At 40.3% G+C, this 17,026-nt stretch overlaps 1 protein-coding gene across 1 annotated transcript in view; it reads left to right on the top strand.

Annotated features, from left to right (window-relative positions):
* The window catches only part of TNRC6C (trinucleotide repeat containing adaptor 6C), a 105,450-nt gene that overhangs the window by 68,327 nt on the left and 20,097 nt on the right, over positions 1-17,026 (top strand). Inside the window, exons 6-12 of the mRNA XM_059486098.1 lie at positions 6,673-6,882; positions 8,111-8,277; positions 8,916-9,020; positions 9,463-9,543; positions 10,142-10,199; positions 10,407-10,552; positions 15,887-16,036. Coding sequence (XP_059342081.1) covers positions 6,673-6,882; positions 8,111-8,277; positions 8,916-9,020; positions 9,463-9,543; positions 10,142-10,199; positions 10,407-10,552; positions 15,887-16,036 — 917 coding nt within the window. The remainder of the gene's footprint in view (positions 1-6,672; positions 6,883-8,110; positions 8,278-8,915; positions 9,021-9,462; positions 9,544-10,141; positions 10,200-10,406; positions 10,553-15,886; positions 16,037-17,026) is intronic.

Below are 17,026 nucleotides of genomic sequence, written 5' to 3' on the forward strand. Positions count from 1 at the left end.
ATCCTGTGTTTATGTCCAGAATATGTTTGTTCCTTTTCTCTGTCTTGTCTTGAGGACAGAACCCATGGAACCTGACACAAATTTCCATAATCTAAATGAATGTAAGAAAGGCTTGAAGCAATATTTAGTCATTAGCATGGTAGGTTTTAGGTTGAGGATCCATGTTCATTTTAACATCTCTTCCACAGTTTTTTAACACCTTTTAATTCAGCCATTTGAGAGGCTGGGGGATTTTGGCAAACCTTTCTTCTGTTATTTTCTGCTGTCCCCACTGCGCAGGCTCAATGTGTTTAGACAGTCTGCATCTGTTTCTTTTCTGCAAAACATCTCTTGGCAACAGATGTTTATTAACAATTGCATGAATTTAGGCTGCTGCTGTTTCTCTGTCCAGCTTGTTGTCTTTTATGAAGAATAAAAGACAGGGGTCAGGCACAGGCAGCATCCTGGATTTTGTGTGGTTCTCAAAAAGCAGGACTGATTCAAGGTGTTACTTAGGGTTGCTGAAGTTAGGTTATCCTAATTTCAGCTGTGTTTCAAAGACAAGAATTTAGACATTTAGGAATTTTTGTAATCAAAGGCAAGGTGCTGTTGCAGACAAGCAGCAAGGAATAAAAATGGGAAAAATGCTTAAAAGAGAGGTATTTAAATAAAAGTTACACTAGTAGCCCATATCTATGTCATGACCACAGACCTCTCCAAAATAAATCTAATCGTGCAGTACTCTTTTAAATTCTCCATCTGAGTTTTGTTTCCAGGTTTTTGTTTCATCATGGTCATGGCTAAGAACTGACTTTTTAGCCACGTTTTTCTCCAAGTGGGATTTGTTCTCTCATTCCCATCCTTTTTCTCTTTGATGTTTTGGAATGTTTCAAATTTGCTTTAATGTCTGTATAAAAATAGTCTTAGGTTCCCCACTCTGGTCAAATATGTTAACAGTAGAGGGTACCTATTTAATGAAATAATGTGCTCCAGAAGGAGAATCTTTAAATGGCTTTGTACTTGGTCAGCCCAACATATGTGACTGCCTCATGTAATCCATATTTAAAACTTTATCCATGAAACAACAATTCAGATTCCTGAATTGTAATGGAAGTATCATGAAAGTGGATTTTTGTTTGAGTTGAGGTGAGGTTTTGTTTTTCATTAAGGTGATTTTTGGAGGATTACTTTGGTGCTTGTGAAACTGTTCATACACAGCAATGCATTGTTAATATTATTCAAATAATTATCACCTTATAGAGGAAAACTTAACGGTCCTGAGCCCTTCAGATTTCGAAAATGGAATTTAAAAGCTGGTGTTAATCTGCAGTGATTCCTTTGGAGCATGGACAGCAGCAAAGGAAGGGTTTCTTTGAAGCAATTTGTTTACATATTCAGAAAGCTGCCTATGAGCACATAACCAACCTGCTCAAGCTGCCCCCAACCAGGTTCAAGTGAGTGTAGGGCTTCTTGAAAAATGTGAGCTAGAAAGATTCTAAGATCTTTTAAGATAACAGATCATTGATCTTCTCCTTTATTTTTTTTTAATTTTCCAAGATAAGCAAAGCCAGCTCTCAGAATATATTTCAGTCAGCATGCAGGAAAAGTACAAAATGAGTAATAGTGAAGACAATTAAAAATACGGTTCTGATATGAAAATTTAGATCAAGTTGTAGCAGGCATAAATTAAACCTTATACTTTTATAGTACAGCAATTCTGGATATAGTGTACATAAAGTATATAAAGGTGTATTACCAACTCTTGGTATAGTACAAGTATAAAGGTGAAACATGGAAATATTTGGAAGGATTTTTGTCTAAATGGAAGCAAGGAGCAGTTCCTTGTGTCTTGAGCTCTGCTGTGTTTGCTTGTGGCTGTGCCAGACAGGGAGCTGTGCTTATCTCCCACCCAGAGCAGCAATTCCAAGGGATGGATCCCAGGGGTTTCCCTTCAGGAATTGGGCAGGAGCCCCCTTTTCCCAGGGCAGCTGCACAGCAGCATCCTCGTGCTCTGGGGGAAATGTACACGGACCTGAAACATCCACAAATCATCCAAAACATGGGAAGCAAGTAGTGAGTGTCTTGTCTCCCACACAGACAGGGCCCTGCACTTTGGGTTTGTGCTGTTTAACTCTTTTTCCTACTCCAATCCCTCTCCACTTGTATGAGCATTTGCAGCCTCTGCAGAGAATCCTGTCACCAGGAAACTTCTGCAATCCACAACCAAAGTTCATCCAGCAGCAATTCTTTTCCATGCAAAGCATGATTGTGTTATTAGAGCCTGTTCTACAGTGCACACTCATCTAAAATCCTGCAACTCTTGAACTCTGTAGTTACCATGGGCTTTTGTCACCTGCGTGGGTCATGATGAGCTCTGCCAGTCACTTTCAGGGAGTATAAATAATAAGGAATCATGGATTGCATTCCTGTATAAGTAGAGAGGAGTTGGCAGATGGAAGTTGTCACAGTCACACGTCCTGCAGGCAAAGAAGTGGATTTTAATTCTGCTGCACAGCCCTAGTTAGGAGTTCACAAAGGATTAACAGTTCCTTTTGGGATTGGAGTGTATGCTTTATTAGTGTGGAAATAGAGGCCAAGTTACAGTCTTGTTATTCAAGTTGTCACCCATCCCCAGAAGTTCTCCAGATCCTTTGAAGGCAGAACTTAAAAGCCATTGATGGGAAGCAGATGTTGGTAAACACTTGGTGAAAATAAGGAATGCTCTAAGGAGTTTCATTTTCCATTGGAAAAGAAGAGGGAAAAAAGAGGGGGAAAGAAATAGATGATGTGATAGATACAGTCTTTAGTGGTTATAGGAGCTTATTTTTAAGGTACTAGTGAATTATTTAGAAAGAGGGGCAGAAAGCTGGTGGGTTTGGCTTAGATTGGGGTTTAATCAGAATTACTTGTGCATAATTCTTCCTAACATTTCTAACTCATGCAGCTTTGATATGGGGGGAATAGGAAATAAGAAATGGCTTTGCAAACAGAATTTATTTAAAGAGATTTTTTTTGGATCACAAACAGCATCAGATCCTCCCTCCAAGTGCTGAGGAGTGGGCTTGATGCTTTCCTGCTCATTACATCAGGAGAGCCTGGCAGGGTTCCAGCATCCTCCAGCTGAGGAAAGAAACAACAGAAGATAACACAGCCTTTCCTGTGGGGATTGTAGGTCACAAATTAAGGTCTTTGTGGTTACTAGAGAGTGAGGAGCTTAAGTTTTAAAAACCTGAACTGGGTCTAAGTTCTGAAAGCTCCAAACATCTCTGTTCCTTTTATAATCCTGTGCTGCTAAGTGGAAGCTCACATGGCAGTGCTTTTCTTACTTTGAACTTCCATCAGAATGGATTTGAAAGCAGCTCAGCTTTGGGCTCCTTTAGGGTGCTCATGTGAAAGCCTAAAACCCTCTGGTGGGTGCTCAGCCCATGAATAGCCAGGTTTTGGGGGGCAGCCAAGTGATGCTGAGAGAGCTGCCCTCGATTTTCACACAAGGGTGATGTCACTGCTGAAACCCAAATTAGAGCTTTCTGAATGCTCAGTGATGAACTGGAATCCCTTTCAGAAAATGAGAATTTGAAAGATTAAAGCTTGTAGATGGCTCTTAAATGTATATATATTAAACCCAGAATAATTAGTGTGTAATTAGTAAACAACCTCTTTTTTTGCCTGATATCTTCTTTTTTATCTATATAAGGTTCTAAAATTTTGGGTTGCCTGTATTGTGCTCGTGTGCTTTGGTATTTATCACAGACCAACAACTTGAAAGAAAACAATTTCTGCCATCCAAATAGCTATAGGGTTATTTTGAGGGAAAACAACTGCATCCTGCCACAGCTTAGTTAACATTTCACTTTCCCTTGAGGATTTCCTGTTGGCTGTGGTCCAATGTTAATTATGTTTTTATTTCTATAAAACAAAGCTCTGCCAATGTGTCCATGTTTATTACTTACTGGGATCTTTTCATTTCTTGCAATTCTAACAATGTTTCAAAACTTCAGTACTAAAACCTCACTTTCTTGCCAAAGAAGCCTTTAAATGGAGCACATTCTGTTGTGAAACAACATTTGTGAAGATCTGGGTGGGTTTTGAGGAGCTTTTGCCAGGACAGCCTAAATCTGTATCATTTTCATCGGAAAATAGGAAGTTTTCTCCAAGCAGAACTTTTGAAAATGTTTGGCCAGGTTCAGGTTTTTTCAGGTTTTTGCAGTGCACAGGTTATTTTTTCCAGCAGCCTTCAGATTTTATTTACTAATTTCCTGCACTTAATTTTATCTGTTAAGATAGTTTGGAAAACTTTTTGTAGATTTATTTTGTTTGCTTTTATGTACTTGTACTATTTTCTGTTAGTAAAGGCTGGCTCTTCCATTATTTGTAATCCCATATTATTTCCCGCTCAGTGCATTTAAAAGCACTTAAAATAATTTGTACATGACACATCTGTGGCCTTTAGTTGAAGTTGAATTTCTAAGGGCAACAGAGGAACCAGGTTTTTTGAGGTTTTTACTCTATAGCATAGCACACTTTGGCTTTTTAATGTATAAATTGTGTTTTAAGGATGATTTCCTAAATTGAATTAGGTAAAGTTTCTAGTAGAGGTTGCATGAAGCCAGGGGGATGTTAATACTCTGCACTGTCCCTGTTTGCAGTCTGGGTGGTGTTGTGGAGATGTTTTGTTTAGTGTTTCATTTGCCTGCAGTTAATCTTTTGCAGCTGCCAATATGATTTAATACTCACAGTTGTCTGCCAGTTGCCTCCTGAGTAGTGAGGCAGAAACTCAAACAAAGCCTCCCTTAAATAAAGTTGCCTAGAAAATACAAGCAGGAACCTTGAAATTAGCATTTCAGGTGCAACACCAAGGAAGCTGTCATGTTAAGTACAGGTTCATTTAGGTACATCTGTGGATCCGCCAGTTTATCTTCTTTACACACCTTAAAATAACCAGAAATGTAAGGTACATTGCTGGAGCCTAAACCATGGCATTTTTGTTTCAAATGGAAATAGCTTGAATGAAACAGTGATATTTTGAGTTAATTTAGGAGCTCTCTTTAAATTCAGTGCCTCTTGCTGGTAGAGAAGGAGTTTTCTGAAGCTGCCACACACCAGTGCAGACTTTGGCACTCGCTGTGCCATCTGCACTGGCATCAGTGTCTGAGAGAGCTGCTGTAAGGAATAGAGCCTAAGATAAATATATAATGGAGAAACATGGTATCAATGCACAGCTCTGGGCCCATCTATTTGATTGTTTTCTCTGCCAGGCAATGTTTGAGTTGTTATTGGCAATGGATGCTGCTGCAGCTTCTGGTAAGGGGAATTCTGTGGCATTCAGTGAGTTCTGCAAGGACTTGTTGCTCAGTGAACCATTATGTTTGGGTATTCCAGTGTATTTCAAGGTGCTGTTAGACACTCCCTTGCCATTGCCTACCTATTCTGGGTGTCAATTTGTACAAAAAATGTTACTCCTGCTTTTTGAAACCTTTCCAGAGTATTTTTACAGATGCCATTGTGGAGCGAAAAAAAGGAAATAATGCTGTGGCAAAGCAGCATCTGGTCATTCACTTCGAAAATACTCATCTTAATAACATTCATCTCCAATGAAAAGGGAAAAGTTCCTAATTTAGCAGCCTAGTTACAAGTGGAATTTTTAAACAGACTGAATTCTACAATATTTGTGAAGATCTCAGCTGTCATGTAATGTGATGTAGGTTTTTTTACAATTGTAGAAAAATAGGTTAGTGTCAGGTATCTGTAAGAATTTTGTTTTCTTGCTTGTTGTTCCTCTCTTTGTGCTGGTTTACAAAGTACCTTGAACTCCACCTGTGATCCAAGTCCTCTCTCCAGAAAATCTCTGGTAACAATGGCTGTAAATTCAGTTTACCCCTTTGCTGTGTTGGTCAGGTTGCTCTGTAGGCTCAGGAGCCCTGTGGCTGTTGCTGCAGGGCTGAAATCCTGTCAGATGGATTTAAGAGCATTACATTCAAGGCCAGCAAGACTAAAGCTGTTTCTTTGGAGTAGCTTACGTCTTCAGTGAGTTCATGTAATGCTCTGTAGGAAAACAGTGGCTTCTACCTGCCATTCCCTGTGCTTTGATTATGGATTCTCATTGCAGTCTTGATTAATTCCCCTTAAAATAATATTTATTATAATATTTAGGGTCAGTGATGAGGGATAGGTAGGTAACCATGAGCTGTAATAATAGCTTTAAGGAATACATTCAGCACAGATAATCTTCACTCAGATTAGATACAATCAAACAGCATCTTACTGCCAGGGCATGAGAAAAGAAATTTTATAGTTTTTAAACAGTGAAAAGGAAATAAAAAAGGTTAAGATCTTTCAAGGAAGCAAGGCCCAAGTCAGACTGGGGTCTTGGTCTCTGGAACTTGGCCCTGGGCAGGTGGGAGCAGCTGCACCTTGGGACCAGTGTGGTGCTCACTTGGCAGCCTGGTTGCTCCTGGCGCTGGAGAAAAACCCTCTTTCTGTTGTGTTAACAATATTGCATTAGTATTGAATTAATAAAAAACTCCTAAAACCAAATTTAAGGGATTTTTTTAAACACACTTAACTACAATCACTGTATGTACTTACTGGTTCATGCTCTTTCCTGCGAAACTCATGAGCAAAATTTAAACTTTTTTTGTATTATTTGATGAAGAAACCTTACCTCTCATCACTGTTCTCCTTGCCTTGCTCCAGCAGGCTGGGGAGAGATGCCTGCTGTCCACACCAAGAGTGAAGCTTCCTGGGGAGAGCCTTCCTCCCCTTCTGCTGCAGTTGATAATGGCACTTCAGCCTGGGGGAAGCCCCCCAGCAGTGGGACTGGGTGGGGAGAGAATCCTGCCGAGCCTGCAGGGACCTATGGAAGAACAAATGCTCCAGCTGCTGCCCCAGCACTGTGCAAACCAGGTACACACAGGGCTGCCACTGTCCTGCCAGGGGAGGGGGTTTGCTTTGCCACTTCTGCTTTTCTCTGCATCTCAGTCACAGGAGTTTGCTTTGCCACTTCTGCTTTTCTCTGCATTTCAGTCACAGGGCCGCCTTCATTATTTCATTCTCAAAACTGTTAGCTGTCACAAGGCCACACTAATCCAAATACCCAGTTAATTCAAAAATATGAATATGGTGCATCCATCTGGAAATTTAAAGGAGAGTACTGTTGTCTGATTGAAAAGCAGGATGGCAGAGGTGCAGGAAACTGTGAAACTGCAGAAGAACGTGACTAGGTCTTAAACCCTTGGTGTCTAAAAGAAACCTGTATTGGGATGAGAAGCAGTGGAGAACAGTCAAGATAGAATTGATTCTGGTAGGAAAAGCAACACCTGAGACCCACTAATGATAACAACCTCATGTTGGGTTAAACTGAGTGAGTGGGTGTTTTCTTCAGCCATTAAAACTGTTGCCAGGTTCAGGAACATCCTGAACTACTTCCTGCTTTGTGATTCCTAACTCGTGGTATTTAGTAAATCTCCTCCATCTCTGAATGTCCTGAGGGCCACTGTGATTGCTTTAGACTCTCCTCTTGGCTTTGCAGGTTGCCTAGAGATTCTCTCCTGCATAGTGAGACATAGTTAGAATTCCCAGAAAACATAAAAGAGGGAGTGAGAACTCTTAAGATGAGTAATCCCAGCTTTAAACAGAGTAAACAGGAAAAAACAGACTGAGGTGACACAACCTCATCACTGAATGTGAAGTGTTCCTGCAGCCCACAAGCTCCTTTCAGATTCTTCATTCTTCAAGATGGGAATGAGTGTCTGAGCATTAATGACTTGGAAATCTGGTTTGTTCATGGAAAAATGTGGTAGGTAAAATGGTGAGATTTATTGAAAGCAAAATAGCACTTAACAAATGTGTGCTCATACTTTGCTTCCTTGTTCCTGGGAGAGTGGAGTGGCCATGACCACAGATCTTACTGGTTCTGGGAAAAGCAGGACTTGGAAGTTGCTGGATGTTTTCTTCTCTTAAAAAACTTCCCTTTTTTGTTGCTAGCTTCAAAGAAGACATTCTAAGCTATGTGATGAACAACTTTGTCTCTTGAAAATGCTCACATTAGTACACTGGATATGGCACAAAAGACTATTTCTGTGAAATTTGCAGGAAACTGAATAATACTTTTCTTCTCCCACTTTCCTTCCAGCTTCAAAATCTATGCAAGAAGGCTGGGGCAGTGGTGGGGATGATGTGAATCTCAGTACTAGTCAGTGGGAAGATGAAGAAGGAGATATGTGGAATAATACTGCTTCACAAGAGAGCAGCTCCTCCTGTAATTCCTGGGGGAATGCCCCGAAGAAAGGACTTCAAAAGGTAAGACAAAAATTAAGACACTCTCTTGCAAGAGTGGAATTAGTGTAACGTTTGTGGAATAAGTTGTCACAAATTTGCTGGTGCATTACACCTGAAATTAAAGCTCTGACACCTGAACATAAGCACAGCTTGCCACTACAGTGGTTCAAGTACAGCCTACCTTGTTTTCAGGGGAAAATGGGAGATCTTTGAATTTAGGCATGTCAGATGCTTCGGGAGTTTTGTTGTTGTTGCCTTTGTTTTCTCTAAGTTTTATAAACTTCCATGTATTCTAAAGAAATTATAATGTATTAACAGAAAGAGAAGAAGGTGTTAAGGGGGCTTTCAGACACTTCCCATGGTGGTGGAAAAGCAAACATTGTGATGGAGCTGTTTAACACAAAATGCTGTTTTCTATTTGTGAGGACAGTGTGTGTGTGTGTGAGAACAAAGTGAACTTGTGTTAATGCTGCACTCAACCGAGAACGTAGACAGTTGTGTGAGGAAATTTTCCATTGCACAGCCTTTATTTCAGGACAAGGCCAGGCTGTAACTTAAAGGAATTGGGAATGCTTTTAGCCACTTTGTTTGTTAATCCATTAGCCAACAGTTAGGCCGGTGATTTGATCAAGTATGGTTGTTTCTTGTACTGTCCACAGCCCAAAACAAATCCGCGCTTGTCCCTTGGTACTTTCTGGAGAACTGAAAAGAAGAGACTTCTTAAGGATATTGTGATAGAAAAGCTGCACAAAGATCTTTTAAAGGTGTTTATCTAGACGCTCTTGTTTGTTTTTAAGAAAATACACTGAGTAACATTCTTAACTTCAAGGTTGCAAACTTGTTTTTGGGAATGTTTTTCAGGAAGTGTTGTACTATTTCAGCTTTATTTCGTTATATTTTTCTGCCAAGGATTAAAATGAAATACTTAAATTCAAAGGTGGCTTTAATTCAGTGGCCAGCAAATCAAATACTAAATAGTACACTGAACACCTATTCAGCTGAGATAAATTTTTACACTTTTGGGGGAAGAGAATCTTAGTCGCGTTGCTCGGAGGGTTCTTCAATACTTTCTGAATTAATGTACTAATACATCTTTCAGTAGCATGTGCTATTAATAAAAACCACTTACCATTTCTTTTATGTACATCTCACTACAATGAACGTGGCAAGCAGCCCATTAATGGAATCTCCCATTTATTTACTAAGGGCATGAAGACATCTAGCAAGCAGGATGAGGCCTGGATCATGAACCGTCTGATAAAACAGCTCACAGACATGGGCTTCCCTGTGAGTAGTGCTCAGGCAGCACACTGTGCCTTAGCTTTTAGCTTGTACTTCTGACTGTGGCTGTTTCAGACTGTAGCTACACCAAGATCTTCAGTCTCCAGGCCAGGAAGTAGCTCTGACCTGCATTGAAACATACTGTGATTTCAGAAATCTACTCTAAACGTATTCAGTGCTCTGAGATGAACTGGGATAAGATTTTGAAGTTCATAGTTTTATAACAACAGGTATTACTTTGAAGTGCAGTAATAATCCCCTCCCATTCCTCTTTTTTCATTAAACAGGTGAAATGAGAGTAAAGCTGGGTTGTTTCTTAGAGAAAGTCATATCATTGTGATATTTGAGCTGTTCATGGAAAACAGGAAGATGTTTAAACAGAACAATGTGTTTCGCCTTGTAGAGCCAGTACTTCCTTGACAAACTGAAATACCTGAATTGTGAGAATTGCTGAAAGCAGGAAAAAACCACACACAGACATTATTTAGGCTGCTGAGTAAACATTAAGCCCAGTATTTAAGAGTTGTGTCTGTTTTCTCAGGTTACTTTGAAATCACATGGACATGATTGCTTTTCCTCTTAACATAATTCCTGTTTTTAACAGAGAGAGCCAGCGGAAGAGGCCTTGAAGAGCAACAGTATGAATCTTGATCAGGCCATGAGTAAGTATCTGTGTAAGTAACTTTTTTGTCTTTAAAGCAACACAGGAACCCTGCATGATTATAAACATTTGATTAAACTCCAATTGATTAGAAAATATTTATTTTCTTGCCTTGCTTTCGTAAGCAAGATGAATTTCTCTGAACTGTTGTTGGCAACTTTGCTCCCTTTACCTCACTTTTTTCAATATATTTCCCTTTTCTATGCAGGTGCTCTGCTGGAAAAGAAGGTGGAAATGGACAAGCGTGGAATGGGAGTGACCGACTATAATGGAATGGTCACCAAACCCCTTGGCTGCCGCCCACCACCAATCTCCAAAGAGTCTTCCATGGACCGCCCCACCTTCCTTGACAAGGTGAGCTCAGCACAGGAACGTGGTGCACAAGTCACAGTGTAAAAATGCTGATGATTTCCACTGTCTGCTTAGAAAGCGTAGAAAGAAATGTGATGAATGTGGTTTTGTTCCTTTTCTTGTGTTTTTTCAGTCTTGTGGGGAATTCAGTTCTTGTGGAAAGGAGCAGTGATTTGATTTTTACATAGAAATAAAGAATGATCATCCCCAGTTTTACACTTGAAAACTTGCTAAGGAATCAGGACCACAGTAGAACTAGAAATGGAAAAAAAAGAGCAAAAAAATTAACCACAGCAATCTATGAGAGTGCAGTCAGTGAACCTTGCTCAAATTCACAATCAGGCAGGACCAAGGCCAAAATCTTCAAGAATTAGGCTCTTAATTTCTCTTCTTTTAGTTTTGAGCTTCTTAGAAATGTCAGTGGAAGTTCAGTACCTAAATATGAGGGAGGAGTTCAAAATATTCCAAGAATTAGGCTCTTAGTTTCTCTTCTTTTAGATTTGAGCTTCTTAAAAATTTCAGTGAAAATTTCAGTGCTTAAATACAAAGGAAGAGTTCAGGTATTTTTGTTATCTCAGAGCAGACATGCACAGTCATAAATAGCTTCTCCAATGAGCTTCCCTTTCTGTGATCACATATGACAAATTTTCCAGCACTATTTAATAACTGAGGAAAAGGCTCCAGAAGTTTGTGATGTCAGGGATTCAAAGTTACTAAAGAAAAGAATATATGGAAAAGTGCAGCCAAAATTTCATTAGGAAATTAGATTTACAGCCTTGACAGAAAATCCTACAGAAACTTAACAAATCACCTAAGAATCCCCCTGAAAATTATTGATAAGTAAAGAAGAATCTCAGATGTCATTCTGTGTTTCACAGGTTATTTAAAGGTTCATACAGATGAGTGGTGGAGGATTCTGACCACAGAAATCAGTGCTTTTGACAAACTGTGCTGAAACCAATTCATTTCACATGAGCTGTGCACAGGGTGTGAGGCAGTAATGAAATCCACTCATATAAAGCTCATTCTTTGCCATGGCAGACTTTAATGAATGTGTTAATTGAAGGCCGCAAAAGATGCATGCATGCCAGTTAGCCTTTCCTTTTCTTGGATAACAATACCTTCAGCAGTGAAATCCTTGCCAGAGAGAGAGGTGCATTATGTGCAGCATGATGCATAATTCTGGAAACATATGTTAAACACAACTATTGAGAAGGGAGCACTAAAATCATTAATATTCATACAGTAAGTAAAATCTATCAGTCTAGGCATAATCTGTCACAGTGACTTGGCTCTAACAAAGGAAATAATCCCACACTGTATTTGTTAGCTATCACAGTGTTGAGCAACTTGCTAAGTGAATTAAATAAATATAGTTCCTACTCTAAGAACACAGAGTTTTTATTCCTCCAAAGAAATTCTTTCCAGATTTACAGCTCATGCTAGTTAAGCAGTTCCTCCAAAACCTTTTTGCCCTTTGAGGTACTGTTTCCAGGCATGAGTCTGGAGCTGTCTTGTTTCTGTTTAGGTCATCCTTGGTGAGGAACAAGTTCTCCACACAGCTGGACAGAGCACTCCAGCCAGCATTCCTTGTTTTACTTACTGCTTTATCAACTCATCATCCTTTTGTTTAATCCTCAATAAGTTCTGCAAGGTTCCTCTCCATGAATTTGTAATTTGGGGTGGTGTAATTTGGCTCATTGTTACCACTCAGCTCAGCTCCATTAAAACACCATCATTTTTCTCTAAACAGCTAAAGCCAGCACTTAATATTTTTTTAACTTTATACATTTGAGGAGGGCAAATTTCCAACCCTGACATTTGCCTGTGGACCCAGTGAACTCCCTGTTCTCTCTGCATCAGGAGTGATCTGTGCAATTCAACATCACCTTTGAGTGTTTGTTTTCTCTGCTTGCTGCAGGTGCTCTTTATTCCATGTCACACTGAGTCAATCTTCAGCACTCATTGCTTTGTTAATTTATTATTCCTCAGGATGTTATCTTGACCTGTAGCACCATAAAAGGACAGGGGAGAATATCCAGTGGCCTTGAGGGAATAAAGATGCAGGCCTGATACGTGATCTCAAGCACATTATGTCACACATGGTGGCAGGCATGCTGTGCTTAGGTGTCAGGTTTGCCTGAAGATGTTACCTGGTGCCCTCTGGAGCCATCAGATTTGTAAGAAAAACATGTCAGATTTTCTTGGAAACATCCTTAAAATACCAGAAATAAGCCTAGAGAAGGGATCTTTTTTCCCCAAGTGTAGAGTTTGGCTTGTGACTCTGAAATTCTTACCTTGCAGATGAAGTGTCCTTTTCCCCTACCCTCACAGTCAGTGATCAGCTCCTCTGCTCTACTACTGCAAAATTCAGGTCTACAAGCTTTGATGCCTCTCAGCATCCAAAAAAATCTTCCAAAAATCTTCTGACTAAACCTATTCCTTGTTTCTGATTTGAACATGGTGTTTGTTGGGATTTTTCAGCCTCACATTCTGAGCCCAGTAATCTCTGGGGACTGTGATTGGTTTTCATCTTTGGGACAATAAGGAGAATATTGTGTTAATATGGAGAAACTTTTTTAGAGGTCACAATTAGATAATGATCACTAGGATTTTGAAGTTTCCTTTTCAATTCTTCTTTGCTTCATCTCTGCCACCTGTGATCCAGTGACTGAAGCCATTTTCATCACCCCTTGTATGATGAGCAGTTCTTTGACTATTGCATTTCCTCCAGGTTTCTTTTGCCTAATTCCTGTTTGATTGGAAGATAACTTTATTTTAGATGAGATTTTATTACTTTAACTTCCTCTTTTAGGAAAGGATTTTTTTATTTCAATCTTTTTTTTAAGAAGTCAGTGTATATTTTCCACCAGCTACTTCTATAAGTGACTTTATACAAAGAGCTCTGGCAGATTCATCAGCCTCTCATCTGCCTGTTGAGACATTTTGATTCATGAAGTGGCAGTTGTTGGCAGGTGACTACCAAAGTGTCCAGGCGTCCTCTGCTAAATTGTCCATATCTCATAAGACTAAAAACCTTTGAATAATTCCACTTGCATTCTGTCACATTTGATATGTGAGACTATTGTGAGAGACTTCCTAAAATCCTAAAAAACTCCAGTGTGGTGCTTTGTGTTAGATAACTATAGTAGGAAACATTGCTACCAGTAGGATTTTGTGGGTGTGCCAAATCCCTTAAAATAAAGTTAAAAGCAGTGCTGGATTGAGCATTTATGTGATGACTCAGTTTTTAATTGAGTAGCCTGAGGAAGAAGTGTAACATAAATTTGTAAGAAAATCACTGAAGAGGAAAGGCTAGGTGGAAAGGATTGTTCTTCAGGAAACAATTATTACATAAGGGATCCTGAGAAATAATGGGTCAGAAACCACTGTGAGCAGTAAAATTGTCCTCTAGTCTGGCTTGAAAATGCTAAAGGGTGCCTTAATTTGACAAACTAAAATACTTCTTGTTAAATAAATTGATTTTAGTTCAGTTATAGAGCACAGATTTGTGCAGCACAGTGCAACAAGTTCAAATTAAATAAAATAGAACCAGGTGAATATGAATAAAATGTTATAAACTCACACAAAGCCATTTGCTGCAATTCAGCCAAGGAACACACTTGTGAAGGAGTCTGGAAATGAAATGCCTGAGTCTCCAGTGTGTCCTTCACCACCCTTGGCATTGCCTCTATCCAAATTGAGAAAAAATAATGTCAGCAAGGCAAGACTTGAATAAATTTGGGGGGCAGGGAGGGTTTTTCATGGTCAGTAGGTCTGTCACATAGGGAACAATGGCATCTGAAGGGGAGAGCGAGCACCAAGCTTGAAATTATTTTCACTTTAAAGGGGGAAGGGTAGAATTGTAAACATGTGTCTGTGATCTAAAGAGAAATCCTTGAACCTGTTACTGTCATGCAAGCTGCAGTTGTTTGTGGAGTGTGACTGATGTCCAGTAGAATGTAAAATATCTCAAGCTGAAAGGCCTTGGGGATATCATTAGAAAATGTCAGTGTCCCCCTCAGGATAGTCAGATAGGATGTCAAGTGTCACTTTGCCTGATAGTAAAGAAACTTTTCCTTTGCATCAAAGGACAGCTGTAGAAAATGCATTTTTCAGGATTAACTTAAAACATATAATTCACTGAGCATGCTTGCTGCATGAGGTCATCTGTTTGGGTATGTGGGAAGCAGACTGGGCTTCTTTTTCAACAAAGGAGCCTCACCAGTATCTCACAGTCTTCAGGGGCATTGAATTTATTGGTTGAAATAAAGCTCCTCACCTCTTTAAAAATCCTTTCCTTACAATGATTATACTGCCTGAAAAGCACCAACCCAGCACATTGCAAATCAAAGCTTTTTCTCTCTGCCTGTTTTTCTGGAGCCCTACTTTGTACACAGTGTTATTTGATCATGCTTACCCCAGGCTTCCCAGACATCAAAGCACAGTTTGAGATGGAACTCAGTGCCCCACTGAAACACGAGCAGAGAGATCTACCTGTTTGATTGGGGGTGCTGTAATTTATTTTATTTTCTGCCTTGCTGTTTGCCCCCTCCTGTGCATCAGATCCACGCTCAGCTGTGCTTCCTCACAGCCCAGTTAGCAGAGAGGGCTCCTCCTGCCTTGCTAAAATCTGCCTCCTCCTGGGGATGTTCAGGAAGGCTGCCCAGCTGATATTGTCATTACTGGGGTTGCTGGTTTGTGTTCACTGGCTGCCTTGCAGTGTAATGTTTCAGAGTGTGGTATTAATAACTCAGCGCTGTGTGAATATTAAAAGAGGCTCGTGTGTCTCAGTTAGGAAAGGGGATTAATGCAAAAATGCTTTTTTATGAGCAGAGCTATGATGTGGAACCTAATCCAGACTGGTGTCAAATAAGCTGATTTGGCCTTTCCCAAGTCTTGGGTTTATTAAAGTGTTGGGTTATGTCTGGAGTTTTCCAGACAGACAGAGGGGCTTCCCTGAAATGTGCTGGGCCTCTCCTCTTCCACCTTTCAGTCTGGTGGAGAAGAAAGGAGAAAACCTAAGTGGGGAGGAGGCAGTGGCCACGTGATAGCTCTGCCATCAGCTGCTAAAATCCTCCCTTTCCTCTGGGAAGGTGGGTGAGGGTGATTGTGCATTTGGGGGATGAAGTAACAACAAAGTTACCAAAAACAGTACCTTAATCCTGTTTCTCTCTTTCTTCTCCCTTCACTCCATAATTTCCATTCCCTGCCATTCATCCCTTTTTTTATGTATCTCTTTTTACTCATCCTCACCCTCCTGTGTCTCCATGGGACTCTGGTTTGTGCTGTGGGCTCGTGGCATGCACACAGCTCACCCTTTCTTTCTCCAATCAGGATGGCGGCCTAGTGGAAGAGCCCACTACTTCACCATTTTTGCCTTCACCAAGCCTGAAGCTCCCCCTTTCAAACAGTGCACTCCCTAATCAGACCCTGGGCGGGATTGCCTCAGGGCTGGGCATGCAAAACTTGAATTCTTCTAGACAGGTAAGGCTGTTGGGGGAGATGCCCAGGGGAATTTGGCTCTCTTGGAGTAGCTGCTAGTGCCTGTCAGCCTCTTCCCCAGGAAAAACGGGTTTAAACTGGAGGTGCAACAGCTTTGTTCATGTGAAATATCAGAGAGGAGCTGCCTGCTGTGTAAATGTTTCACCTTACAGGACATAAAAAGCAGTGTAACTGTAATCTGATGACACATATCCATCCAGAAGAGACTGTAATGTTGTGGATTTATACCCCTGAACCCTGGTGTGGCTCTGCCTCCATTGATGAGAAATCTCTTTTTTTGAGGCATTGCTAATTGTCCCAGAATGTAAGGCAGTGAGATTGCTCTAATTCATCTTTCCTGGCTAGTATAAATATTCTGTGATGTGATGGGGGTTTCTTTATCCCTCTCCATGTGTCAAAGCATCTCATGGTTTTAACAGGTGATAAGAAAGAAACGGGGCTTTCAGCACCTGGGTCAGGTAGAGCATTGAGTTAAGGGGGTGTTGTGGCTCCTGTGTAGAACAGGTGAGAGGGAAAAAAAAGGACAGGAGATGAAGGGGATGATAACTGATAAAACCCCCATGAGAGTGAGAAGCCATTAAGTACTGTTGATTATGATAAGGATATTTTTGCCATCAAACTGAAGTCCCAGCAAAGATATGAAATAACAACACTGAAAATCTTCATCATTCTGTTGCGGCTCTTTATTATGTATATTCTTTTAAAGTCAGTTTTCTTAAGGCAATACTTGTCCAGCACCCACAGCCCATTAAGCACAGCTTTCCAAAGCAGTCTCCACTAACAGCTTGTCCATTATCAGTAGCTTTGTAAAATGACTAAGTAAAAAAACTGCTTAGCCAGCTGGAGATGGGGTTACTGTGAGTTTAATGCCTCCATTCTCCTGTCCCTTGCTATACAAATACAAACATTTTTGGCAAGTAGTTTTGATTGTTCACCTTGTGACCCTCTAGGGTCCTGAATCCTTATAAAAGC

Source organism: Ammospiza nelsoni, chromosome 19 (genome assembly GCF_027579445.1).
Source record: "Ammospiza nelsoni isolate bAmmNel1 chromosome 19, bAmmNel1.pri, whole genome shotgun sequence".
NCBI classification, from domain to species: Eukaryota; Metazoa; Chordata; class Aves; order Passeriformes; family Passerellidae; genus Ammospiza; species Ammospiza nelsoni.